We start from the raw sequence: 13821 nt of genomic DNA on the forward strand, positions 1-13821 counted from the left end.
AGAGGGCATAGGTTTAGGGTGAGAGGGGAAAGATATAAAAGAGACCTAAGGGGCAACTTTTTCACGTAGAGGGTGGTACATGTATGGAATGAGCTGGAGGCTGGTATAATTGCAACATTTAAAATGCATTTGGATGGGTATATGAATAGGAAGGGTTTGGAGGGATATGGGCCGGGTGCTAGCAGGCAGGACTAGATTGGGTTGGGATATCTGGTCGATATGGACGGGTTGGACCGAAGGGTCTGTTTCCATGCTGTACATCTCTATGAGTCTATGAGTCTATGACTGAATGGCCTACCCCAGCTCCTCAGTTCTATGTTTATATTTTGGTCACGGGGTCTTCAAGACAAGACATGAAGTTTAAAATTCAGGAAGAACTATTTCTTTACTCCTATAGATGGACTGAAGAAGGTTGAAGTCAGTGAGCAATCGGAATCTGAACTAACGTCACAAAGGGAGACATCTGTCCGAGTCCAGGAGCTTGAGGAGAAAATCCAATTACTACAGGTTAGCGAACCGTTTTTGATAGTGGGATGAATAAGACAAAATACATTGAATTAAAACAAAACACGTTTGCTGATTTGTGAAGTCTACAATATTGTCCTCAAACATTGGCAAGTAGGAAGTTCGAGATTGGCGTAACGGAGGTTTTGTCACTGCTTGTAATTTTGTTGAAGCTGTGTGTGTGGCACAGCAAGACCAGGGCGGTCTCTGGATAATCTACACTATATCTATTTCTCCCTCCTCTATCGTATTTGTGCTGTAGGAAAACAGTGTGGACAATGACCACACCAAGCATTGGTGTGCCAGGTCCCATAGAATCAGCACCAACAATTCAATGCTATTTCTTGATATCACGTGGAGTGAATTAAATTTGCTGACAATTGGCATCTGTGATGCTGGGGACCTCTGGAGAAGGATTTGATGGATCATCCACTCAGTACTTCTGACAGAAGATTGTCACAAATGTATACCAATACCACACTCTGGTGTGTTTGTGCAACTTTAATGAAAGTGAGCATGTTGCTGTCACGACAGTTCAAGGATATCAATGTCCTCACTGATTTGCTCTCTTTCTGTGCCTCACAATGGAATGTCTGAGCTCACTTGCCATTTCCTCGTGTGCTAAATATGGTAATAAAGATTTTAAGAAAACAGTACTGAGATCTCTGTTACAGCTTCAAACCTGTAGCTAAGCAGCTATTTCAGGATTAAGATTAAGCTTTAAGCAGCTTTGTAAACTGTCTCTGTGCCACTTTTAATATCTCAGTTACATGTCAGTACTGCTTACGCAGTTAGATTTCAATGGTTATTGATATTTTGTTCTCAGTTAATGCAAAATACGAGGTAATTAGTGGTAGCTAACAGTACAGTAATCCAGTGACACCCTCAGACCAATGTTAAATCAGATCCAGAGGAACCTCGGTTATCCGAAGGACACAGGCGGGGAGTATTTTGTTCGGTTAATCGAATTCTGGATAATCGAATGCTGGATAACATAGTTCAACCAAGCATCGGGACCTTGCAATCTTGTCGGATAATCAATGCCAGATAATTGAGCTTCCTCTGTATTTTATTACAGGAGTTTTGGCATGACTGAGTTCGTTGTATTCTTGCCTCCAAATCACATGACTACAGGTTTAAGTCTAACCTCAGGGCTTGAAGAGATAAATCAAGGTTGACACTGCAGTGCTGTACTGAAGGAGTGCTGCACTGTTGTGTGTGCTGTCTTTCAGATCAGACTTTAAGCTGAGGTGCCATCTGCCTGCTTTGGCGGATGTGAAAGATTTCATGGCTCTGATTCGAAAAAGTTGAATTATCCCCAGCATTCTCAAAATATTTAGCCCTCAGTCAACATCACACAAACAGGTTATCTGGTTGTTATCAGATTGCTGCTGTTTGTGAGATCTTGCTTTGCATAATATATTTTCTGTGTTTTCTGCATTATATCTGTGACTGTAAAGTACTTTGAGAAATATGATAGTTGTGAAAAGTGCTTTAAAAATACAAATCTTCACCTTTTAGTAACTTTTTGTATAGTTTATCTAATCTGCCTTGTTCCCTTAAGGTTAGATTTGACGAGAAACCGTTGTGACAAGAAGTAATTGAATTCAAATATTAAATTTGTTTCCCTGCTCTTAGAGAGCTACCAGACTACTGAGTATTTCCATTTAATGTTTTTATTTAAGATTTTTGGCAGTTTAATATTATGATTTGTTTTAGACTACTCCAAATCCTTCCTTTTGGCCTCACTAGCAGCTTCCTGGCTCCAAACAAACTCTTTGGTCTTATTACCCATCGCCCTGTACCTGTCCACTTCCGTTGGCACACATTACCAACTGCAGCAAATTCGGTTTCATTATTCATGTTTATAAATCATCACATCCAACAGCGCAGCTGCTCCTGGTCTCTGTCTTCACCCTCGCACTTGCTTTACTTTTCTTCGGCTTCCTGTGTATCATCTTGTCTTAAACTCCTAAATTTCAAGTTTCCAATCCTTGTTTTACAATCCTTTCATGGCTTTGTGCCTCTCTATCACTATTATCTCCTCTGGCCCAACAACCTTGAGACATCTACACTCCTCTAATTCTGGCCCCTACAGTACCCCTGAATTTAATTGTTGTATCATTGACAACTTTGTCTTCAGTTTCCAAAGCCCTAATTGTGAAGCCCGTTGGTTTTCTACCTCTCTTTTCATTTAACTTTCTTAAAAACACTCTGACCAAACCTTAGGCTTTCTCCCTAAAAGCATCATATGTGGCTCGTATTGCTCCTGAAAAATGCCTTGAGATGTTTTATAATGTTGAAGGTATTATATAAATACGTAAAGTGTTATTCACACTCTCTATAGTTTAAAGCAGAGGTTTTGGATATCTTTACCCAATCGCTGGGACTCCTTAAAAGTCTTCACCTGCTCTCTTCATTCCATACGTTTCTTGAAAGTATTCTGAAACCTAATGATTGTTTGTCACCTCTCCTAACCTTGTCACTATTGTCCTAAATGCATCAGCTGAGGTGATTTCCTATATAAAGAGTGTATGATATTGGGGGAGGGCAACATTTCTGCAGTATTTCCAAAATCAGTTAACCGTCATTCCTGACCAGTCAGGTGTAGCTTTTTATTGGGGGTTTATTTCTAAATATACAAATGAGAATGTAAATAAGAGTAAAGAGTCTGTCGGGTATAACACTCTAGTACTGTTTGAGCAGTGGATGTTATGGGACTATGGGGGAAGAACAGAATATTAGGATAATTAATGAACATCCTCCGTTATGGTATAAGTTTCCATGATTTTGGCCTTTAAATTATTTTGTCAGGGTTTGCTTTGTTTTGAGCTTTATGATTAAGTCTGGTCCCTATCTCGTGCATGTATTCTTGTTGCTGTAAATTGCTTCAGTGTCTCACCTTGTTTCTGATCTGCCATCCCAATTACTCCATTAAAGTGCCCTTCCCCCACTTCCACTCATTGTACAGGCCTCTGCATTCTTTTATAAGAAGCTCTTTTGATGATGATCCCATGCTGCATTTGGCTGCCTCAAACCCTTGGTCTACACGCTTAGTCCCATTACAATTAAAAGTGTATTCTTTTCCAGTTCCTCCAACAGGATAATAAAAACCTTTCAGTCTTATACAATATAAATGGAAGTCATGATTTACAGGTGCCAGTGTTAGACTGTGGTTTACAAATTAAAAGTCGCACAACACCAGGTTATAGTCCAGCAGGCTTATTTGGAAGCACTAGCTTTCGGAGCGCTGCTCCTTATGTTTGATTGTTACCTAGTGTTGTGTGATTTTTCACTGTGTAAGTGGAGACAGTTAATTAGACTCTACCTGACCAAAGCCAAAGTTGAACAAAATTTATGTTTCATCATCTTCTCTCAGATCTTATAAAGTTATTTTTCACCAGAATTATCTTTTTGTCTCTTAACTGTCCCACTTTATTCTCCCATGTATTCCTACCCTTGTGTGAAGTTTTTAAGTCCAACTGTTTGCATCCTCCTGTAGGTTTGTGTCCACTATTTGTAGCACTGACAAGCCATTTACCTTATTAAGACCTTTTGCCTGCGCCACATCAATGTTTGCAACCTTCCTGTGCTTTTCTCCAGTACAGATGTTTGTCAGAGTGCTCTGCTTTGTCTAACTCACCATTCTCAGTTCACTTTTCCACTTAATCCACTTACGTCTGGTGAAGAATCTTTTTAAGGTAGATGTCCCAGATTAGTCAGCATTTTTTTGTGGGTGTCACTGGCCAAGCCAATATTTATTATCCATCATCAATTGCCCAGAGAACAGTTAAGTGTCAACCACACGTCTGTGGGTCTGGAGTCGTGTAGGCCAGACAGGTAAGGACAGCAGTTTCCTTCCCTAAAGAACATTACTAAACCAGATGGGTTTTTCCAACTTGCATTGAAGCAGTCTGAGAAAACAATTAAACCATGCCCTTACAGTACGCAGGCTTTTTTTGACAGTACATTATGATGTGGGTCTTTCCAGCTTTACTAATAAAGAAAATCTGACTTTGTGTGTGTTACAGAAGTTGCTACAAAACTGGTTGCCATTCTCCTTACATTTGATGCAAAAAATCTTATAGCTGCCCACACCTCTTGCCATTTTTTCCCCATTATAAGTCCAAACATCCACACTTGCTCCTGTAAAACTGGTGTGCTCTTCACTGAGAGGTAGTGTTGCAGCACCTCAGTTTCATCGTTCCAAGTAAAACTCCAACCATCCCTGTTTTGTTTTGATATTGCTACTTAATCATTAATAATAACAGAACACAGAAATATTTTATAGAACTGTGGATTGCCCTACCTTTGAATCAACTGGGAGAAAGTGAGCACTGTAGATGCTGGAGATCAGAGTCGAGAGTGTGGTGTTGGAAAAGCACAGCAGGTCAGGCAGCATCCGAGGAGCAGGAGAATCGACGTTTCGGGCAAAAGCCATTCATCAGGAACGAAGCCTCATTCCTGATGAAGGCCTTTTGCCCGAAACGTCGATTCTCCTGCTCCTCGATTGCTGCCTGACCTGCTATGCTTTTCCAGCACCACACTGTGGACTACCTTTGAATTCCCTTGTCGAACGATTCTCTGTCCTCTGACCCACATCTCCTGAAAACTTCACTTGATCATGACTTTAGTATGGTCTGCCTCAAGATAGCGGTTAATATATTAATTAAAATTTAACATAATGGTGAGTTTCTTGTTGTTGCAGTTTCTGATCAGACTTGCATCAATATTTAAGAATTGAGTTGTCAGTGAAACTTACAGAACAGGAATCCTATATGTAGCCATTTGCTTGTAACAGTGCAGCTTCAGGTTCTGACCAGTAGGTTGTGCTATGCTGCAGGTTTTTGACATTGCTTGTAGCTGGTCCAGGTTTACGTACAACAGAACTAATATTTGTGAATTGACTCTGAGCAAAAATGTAATTCCCCCAAATTAAATCATATTCTAGAGGTTATTACCTTTGAGAGGTGTTGTCACATTCAATGATTTGTGTTTTTTATTCTTCTTAAACCACGTCACCCATAACCAGACTGCTGCTGAGGAACAGGAGTTGGCATCACAGAACAGATTGGCAGAACTAGAAGAAGAGAAGGGAAGTCTGATGTGGAAGACAATGGATTATGAGGAGGTCAGGACTGAAAACGGTAAATAGCTTTGCTTTGAAAAGGGACGTTATTTCATTCTTTAAACAGATGGATGACCTTTTAATCTGTATTTTGCTGATGTTTGTCAGGGGATATAGTTTGGAATGACAAGACTGGGTTGTGATTTGTTGCTCCTGTCACTAAAGCTGGCTATAATCTCCCAAGTGTTCTTTGGTGCAAGAGTGGTGTGAAAAGACTGCAAAAATTACAAGTTTCAGTCCTTCATTCAAAATAGAGTGTAGCAGCTATGGGCTGGTCAGTTAAATCTTAGTTATAGGAACATTTTGAAAATGATAATTCCACTCAAGAATCATCGGTCACTTGAGACAAATGAAGGTAAATTGAAAGAAAGCCAGCATAACTTTGTTAAAGGCAGATCATGTTTAAACAACTTATCATAGAATCCCTACAGTGCACATAGAGGCCATTTGGCCCATCGAGTCTGCACCGATCTTCCGAAGAGCATCCCACCCAGACATACCCCCATTATATTGAAGAAGACCATTCAGCTAATCTTGCCTGTCAGGGCACAGGTAGATAATCAGCCTCATAATTTTCCAGTTTTTGGCCAGTAGCCATGTGGGTTGCAGCACTCCCCAAGACTTGATGGGGTCTATCTCCAGATACTGACAGAAGCAAGTGAGGAGATTGGTGGGGCCCTGACAGGGATCTTTGTATCCTCTTTAGCCACAGGCAAGCTCCCAGAAGACTAGGCAATAGCCCTTGCTGTTCCTTTGCTCAAGAAGGGCAGCATGGATAATCCAGGAAATTATAGGGCAGTGAACCTTGCATCAGTGGTCAGGAAATTATTGGAGAAGATTCTTATGACAGGATTCACTTGCATTTAGAGAAGAATGACCTTATTTGGGTTTGTCAGCATGGCTTCATGCAAGGGAGGTCTTGTCTCACAAACTTGATTGAGTGTTTTGAGGAAGTGGTGAAGGTGATTGAGGCTAAGGCAGTGGATGTTATCTGCATGTACTTAAACATTTAACAAGGTCTCCCATGGTTGGATGGTCCAGAAGATCAAATTGCATGGAAACCATGGTAAGTTATCAAGTTAGGTGCAAAATTGGCTTGGGCATTGAAGAGAGAAAGTAGTTGTGGAGGGGTGTTTCTGACTGGTGGTCTATGATAAATGGTGTTCTGCAAGGATCAGTGCTGGGACCTCTTGTTTGTCACATATGTAAATAAATTGGACGTAGATGTCAGTGGTCTGATTAGAACGTTTGCTGATGACACGAAAGTTGGTGGAGTTGTGGATAGTGAGGAAGGATATCAAAGGATGCAGCAGGATATAGATTAGCTAGAAAGCCGGCCAGAGAAATGGCATGTGGAGTTTAATCCCTCAGGTGTGAGTTGATGCCCTATAGGAGGTTAAATGCAAGAGGAAAGTATCCTGTCAATGACCAGACCCTTAGGAGCATTGATGTACAGAGGAACCTTGATTATCCGAACGTTGATTGTTTGAAATTCGAATTATCTGAGCAAGATTGCAAGGTCCGATGCTTGGCAAACTGTGTTATCCAAACATTTGATTATCTGAACAAAGTACTCCCTGCCTGTGTCGTCCGGATAATCGAGGTTCCTCTGTGCGGATTGATGTGTCAGTACTACAATTGCCACGCCTTGTCCACATCTTACAGGAGCTAACAAAGACTGCCTCATCAGGTGGCACGGTGGCTCAGTGGTTAGCACTTCTGCCTCAGCGCCAAGGACCTGAGTTTGATTCTAGTCTTGTGTGACTGTCTGTGTGGAGTTTGCACATTCTCTCCATGTCTGTGTGGGTTTCCTCCAGGTGCTCCAGTATCCTCCCACAGTCAAAGATGTGGAGGTTAGGTGAATTGGCTGTACTAAATTACCCATAGTGTTAAGGGCAATTAGGGTAGGTGCATTAGTCAGGGGTAAATATAGGGTAGGGGGAATGGGTCTGGATAGGTTACCACTCAGAGGGTCATTGTGGACTTGTTGGGCCGGAGAGTCTGTTTCCACACCGTAGGGATGCTTTGATTCTAAGACTCTGACTGTCTACCTTGTTCATGCCTCTCATAACTTTATATACTTATATCAAGTTGACACTCAGCCTTCACTCTCGTGAAAACCACCCAAGTTTGTCCAACCTCTCCTCATAGCTAACACATTCCAATCCAGGCGACACCCTGGTAAATCTCTTTGGCACCCTCTCCAAAACCTCCACATCCTTCCTATAGTGCGGTGACTAAAATTGTGTACAGTAATCCAAATGTGGCCTGACGAAACATGACTTGCCAACTTTTATATTCACTGCTCTGACCGATGAAGGCAAGTATGTTGCATGCCTCTTTCACCGTCTTAACCTTTTGTGTTGCCACTTTCAGAGAGCTATGGTCATGATTGAGTCTTTTGATGAAGTATCAGAAAGTGTTGCTGAGAATAATCTGGTTAATGTGTGTACGTGGACATCAGAAAGTGCCACTTAGTAGGCTTGCTAACATGGTAGAAGCCGGCAGATTGGGAGAGACAGCAACGGCATGAATATAAACTTGACTGACAGACAGGAAATACAGAGTAACTGTGAATGGTTGTTTTTGGTACTGGAGGAAGGTATGCAGCAGCATACTCCAGGGTCATAACTAGGACCTCTGCTTCTTTTGATATATATTAATGACCTCGGCTTGAGCATGCATTTTCAAATTTTGTAGACGTGCCAAAACTTGGAAATATTGTGAACTGAGAAGCGTAGCCTTTGAATAAAAAAGCCCGTGAAACGGGCAGACGTTTGACAGATGGCCTTTAAGCTCGAGAAGTACAAGATTTCAATAGGAAGGAATGAGGAGAGGAAATATTTTTTTAAAAAGGGCACAATTTCCAAAAGGTGGTGCAGGAGCAGAGAACCTGGAGAGTATATTTGTCCAAATCATTGAAGGTGGTAGGGCAGGTTGAAAAACTGGGGGAAAAGACGTGTAGATCCTGGGCTTTCTAAATATTTTCTAACCAAGTTGTTCAGAAACGTTATGACATGCCTCAAGAACAGGTGGGCTTGAAGCTAGGCCTTCTGGCTCCGAGCTAGGATCAGGGACCTAAAGTTAAAAGTAAGAAGGTAATGCTGATGCAGGTTGAAACATTGGATTAACCTCATCGACCATGTTGTAACCAATTCAAGGCGATGACGTTTACAATGGCTATACAGGCTTCAGAACAAAAGGTGATAACGGTGCCACTAATGAAAAAAAAGTCAGTTATTTGGATATGTTTTTCTCTTTGGAGAAAGTTGATGGGAGATTTGATAGAGTTAATCAAAATCATGTGGGGCCTATGTAGAGAACAGCTGTTCCCACTGGTGAAATGTTCAGGAACGAGAGGTTGCAAGATTAGGAGTATTGGCGATTAAATCCAAAGCAGCATGATGGGGAAACATTTTCTTGCAGTGACTGGTCACGATCTGAAATTCACAATCTAAAAGGGTGATTGAACTGTCACTTTTGAAAGGAAATTGAATAAATACTTGAAATGAAAATATTTGCAGGGTTACAGGAAAGGGTAGGTTCTTGTAGATCACGAGCACAAGTGTGTTGGACCGAATGGTCTTCTGTGTTGTAACAGTTCTGATTTGTAATTCTCCAGTCCTGTCCCTGTTGAAGTGTATAATACTGTGGGGTCTGGGGAATGTGGGGTCTGGTCTCTGTTTAGCTATAGGAGCAGCAGGTTTATCGTTTTGACTGTGCAAGACTATAAATCTACTCAGAGACAGGACTTACTGAAATACTGTTGTGTTCTTAGTGTGATGGTAAGATATGAAACTGAATAATATCACCAAGAGCAGCAATCAAAACTGAAGTGCTTCTCATTTATGTTTCAACAGAACATCTGCGAGCTAGGATTAAAGAACTGGAACAACAGGAGGGAACTGAGGCATTGGCTCACGATGCTCCAGGATACACTCAGGTATGGACATCTGACTAACTGTTTATTTTAGGAGGCTTGCTTGTCTATTGGATTGTCTGGGAGCATCATCTGGGCTAGACTCTGCTCTAGGCAAGCTGACGGCCCTGTCGTGGGAACTGTATACACCACCAGGAATCGGCACAGGTGCCTCAAGGTTCTTTCAGATGGGTTAGTAATCCTGTAACCAAATTGCTTACTTTGTTTAGAAGTAGTACAAATGACTAGATAGTTTATGTTTAGCCAGTGTTAGTCTGAATGTAACTAGCAACAAAGGTAACCAGTGAGAATCTCCCTGCTTTGTTTGAATGGTGCCATATTATCTTTTGTAACCACCTGACGGGGCCTCAACTTTGATACTTTCTTGAACAGTATGTTACTCCATAATACAGCACTGAAATGTCAGTTTAGATTATAAACTTAAATTTCTGGAATGGGGCCTGAGGTTGATATTGTCTCAACCTACTGGGACAGTTAAAAATCACACGACACCAGGTTATAGTCCAACAGGTTTAATTGGAAGAACTAGCATCAGGTGGTTGTCACCTGATGAAGGAGCAGTGCTCCGAAAGCTAGTGCTTCCAATTAAACCTGTTGGACTGTAACCTGGTATTGTGTGATTTTTAACTTTGTACACCCAGTCCAACTCCGGCATCTCCAAATCACAACTACTGGGACGGTGCTCTGGTAATCAACTCCTCTGTTCCCAAAGTTTGACAAATGTGAAAATATTTAGTCAAAGTGACGGAAGTCCCAAATTACTTGACTGGCAAACGCAAATTAAAATAAAACACTCACCAGGTTTTTGTGCTGAACAAGAAAATAGCCGTCTGTTATGGATAGATTGTTTTGAAGCCGTGGCAATTAGGAAATATAAACTGCTAATTTGTAACTCTACCATTTAAACATATAAACTCCTCACTTTGTGAACAGATGCACGTTAAGAATGGGAGAAGAGAACACCAAATCACAGTTCAATAGCACCAGTCCTGACCAAGGTTTTGACACTCTGTTCCTTCCAACTTGCAAATGCAATTTTGTAAGACAAAAAATGTACCAGATGGATAGATCTCATTGGGAAATTTACAATATGTAACAGATGAACTTTGATGGCCAACATTTTTGGATGCTTGGCTTTTCTTATGTTTTTTTCCCCTCCAAGTTTAATCATCTTCACCCTATTGGGGTAGGCGAGATCTAAGCCAGTAGAAGAGAATGGTGGAGTTGTCACAACAGATGACAGCACCAGTTCTTGGGCACGGATTTGTTTGTTTCAGCAAGGAAGCAGATTCATTTCACTTGAGCCTTGTCACCTTCTTGGGGTACCCCAAGACTTCATACAATGTAATATATTTTGGAGAAGTCACTATTAGGTAATTAATCATTGAATAAAAAGGAATGGTATAGCACGGAAGTTCTTGTTTCTAATAGTAGTAAAGGATAAAGATACTGTATAACAGCTGAGCCACTTCAAATCTATATCGCAGTTAATAGGCTTTCAGTCGGAGATGGCTTAAAATATCCAGCTTGGCCCAGTATTACAGCTGGGTGAGTCTGTCTCAGCTCATTGACACAGGGTTATTGGAGGTTGTTTTATGGCATCATAAGTTAGAATAATTTTATAACCCGTACATGTAATGAAGTAGTGATAGGCGGTCACATCACAGACACTGACAGCACCACTAAACTTGACCAAGGGCTCTATTCGTGAGCATACGCACATTGTAGTTCTGAGCTATATAGAGGAACAGATTCTCGATTCAGTTCCTGATCAGCATTTGGGGGGAAGGTGTATTTGCTGTTGGGAGTTGCAAGATCAGAGCGGTAACTTTTGCTGGGGTGGGTGTTCCCACTGCAGAAAGAAATGCCAATATATACAATAATGAATTATTGTAAATGCACGGTCTTGAGACATTTAAACGCAGATTTTACTGCCACAAAAAAAGAGATGTGGTTTGACTTGCCCCAACTACCCTGTTCAGTCGGTTCTGCTATAATGCGTGTCTCTTCAATGAGAATTGGCTTTAACGAGACTGAAGAATTCAGACCGTTATTTGTCTAGCATGAACTTTCCTTACCTGTATTGGCTATAATGCGATTCAGGCCCAATGAGTTTAAATGGCTATTGCACGATTTCCTCACAACACGAGATTGCACGAGAATGGAACTAATGCATTACATCAGAACTGGCTGTACTATGATGGAATAGGTGGATTTCAGATCTGCTCTGCATTTCTGAAGGTGCCTAAATTGGAAGTGCCGATGTGGAATGTGATCCTGGGTGAAAAAGTAAGAGCAGAGTGGCAATTTGACAGTGGTTGCACTTCCCAGAAGATTTTAGCCAAACTGTGAAGAGTACAAGTGAAGCTAGGGTCTCGGAATTTTTATAACTCCTTGGAGTTTAGTTTTACTTCACTGGTGTATCTTGAACAAAGCACTTCCATCAATTTTGCTTCTCTATTTAGTGTGGGGACACTGGCAGCAATATATTGGACACCATGGTACTGGAACAACCAACCCAGTCTGGAGACAGTTCATTTGGCATCACAGGTAATGATAATTGAACAAAGTTGGAGGAGTTATTAGCTGGGGGGGGGGAACTTGAAGAAGATGGTAGCTATGGTTGGGCTTTGTGACAGTAGAACTTTGTACAGATGATTACCCAGCAATTAATCTGGAGCCTGAAACGTATACTTGTCCTGACTGCCCTTTGCTTGCCCTTGGACCGGGAAACAGTGCAACAGAAGCAGAGTATTCAACATCTTGAACCAATTCTGTTAAGGGAGCAGCTAAACCCCATAACCATGATACAGATCCCCCCACATTACTGGTAAGCGATATGATGGGAGATCCTCTAGCATTGCTGTAGAATTGGGTATTACTTTATTTCATTAATGATGATCTCAGCTGGTCACCGAGAATAGAGATTCTATTTTACAGGGTCTGGGAAAGAGTCATTGTTTAAAATAATCTAATTCTGGGCTTCCTCCAGTCACTACCAGAAATAAGAAGTGATACAGCACAGAATGATTCAGCCCACCGTGTCTGTGCTGGCCCTGTGAAAGGTTACCTAATCAGCTCCACTATTTTGCTGTTGCCTCATTGCCCTAGGCATATTTCCTTTTCAAGTACTTATCGAATTCCCTTCTGAAAATTGCAACTGAATCTGTTTTCACCACTCTTTCAAATGATACATGATATATCATAACTCTTTGTATGAAAAAAGTTCTCCTAATCCATTTGGATTGTTACAATTATGGTAAATCTATGTCCTCAGGTCCTTCTGCCAATGGGAACGGTTTCTCCTCATTATACCATCAGGAGGCCTGATGATTTTGAACACCCCTATCAAACTGCCCCTCTCTGAGCAGAACCATCTTGTATTCTCTAGTGGCTCCAGATAATGGTGTGAAAACATGTCAAGATGTGTAATTCTTTATGTTGCTTAGTTATACAGTCCAGGAAGGCCTGAACTTGATCATTTGGGATACTGTATAATCTAATATGAGGAAAATCTCAAAAAGGTTTTAGAATTTTGAGTTTGTAGAATTTCTGACATATCAGAGTACTACTATTAGCTGTCCTTTCACTTCTACTTGATGACGTGAGATCCAGTGAGGGGAATTGAAAATCCTTTCTTTCTAAGGGGAGATGTGTAGGTAGTTCCCTGGGCCATGGACCTGATTCTGCATTAGTCTAGAATGACAGTTGTAAGACTTACTGTCTGAACTAAATTTGTGGCAGACTCAATTAGCCCCTCAATAATTTGAACCCTAGTACAGAACTCTATTAACTTATTACAAATTTTCTTTCAGCGAGTCAACAAAGAAGTACACTGGGAAATGGGAAGCAGACTTGTTGATGCCGTTTATTCCTTCTGAGGATCTTGAGTGAGGCTCATTGTTGAGTTAGATTAACAAGAACTTTGTTCGGCATCTGCTCTGGTGATATTGATGGAATATGTTGGGAACATAACTCTGCCTTCGAACCCAAGCTGTACTGGGTCATGCTGTTGTTTTTACTGAGTTGTGTAGTGGTATTCCAGGTGTCAGTGCTGACAATTCTCATGGATGAATACTAAAAACTCACTAAATGCGATTGTACTTGAAAAGCAAGGGAAAATAATGAAAGAGATAATGCTCAGCACACCTGTTTGCATCTGAAAGAGTTAAGGAAGTTTATAAGTTGTGACAGACCATAGAACATAGCAAAATACAGCGCAGTACAGGCCCTTTGGCCCTCGATGTTG

The 13821-nt window shown here is 41.1% G+C and overlaps 1 protein-coding gene across 2 annotated transcripts in view; it reads left to right on the top strand.

Moving 5' to 3' along the window:
* LOC122561779 (golgin subfamily B member 1-like) overlaps positions 1-13821 on the top strand; it is a 71660-nt gene that overhangs the window by 25178 nt on the left and 32661 nt on the right. For both annotated transcript variants that reach the window (XM_043713925.1, XM_043713926.1), the window contains 4 exons: positions 398-507; positions 5537-5651; positions 9493-9575; positions 12038-12122. In XM_043713925.1, coding sequence (XP_043569860.1) covers positions 398-507; positions 5537-5651; positions 9493-9575; positions 12038-12122 — 393 coding nt within the window. The remainder of the gene's footprint in view (positions 1-397; positions 508-5536; positions 5652-9492; positions 9576-12037; positions 12123-13821) is intronic.

The sequence above is a fragment of the Chiloscyllium plagiosum genome, chromosome 23 (assembly GCF_004010195.1).
Source record: "Chiloscyllium plagiosum isolate BGI_BamShark_2017 chromosome 23, ASM401019v2, whole genome shotgun sequence".
In the NCBI taxonomy this organism is placed as follows: Eukaryota; Metazoa; Chordata; class Chondrichthyes; order Orectolobiformes; family Hemiscylliidae; genus Chiloscyllium; species Chiloscyllium plagiosum.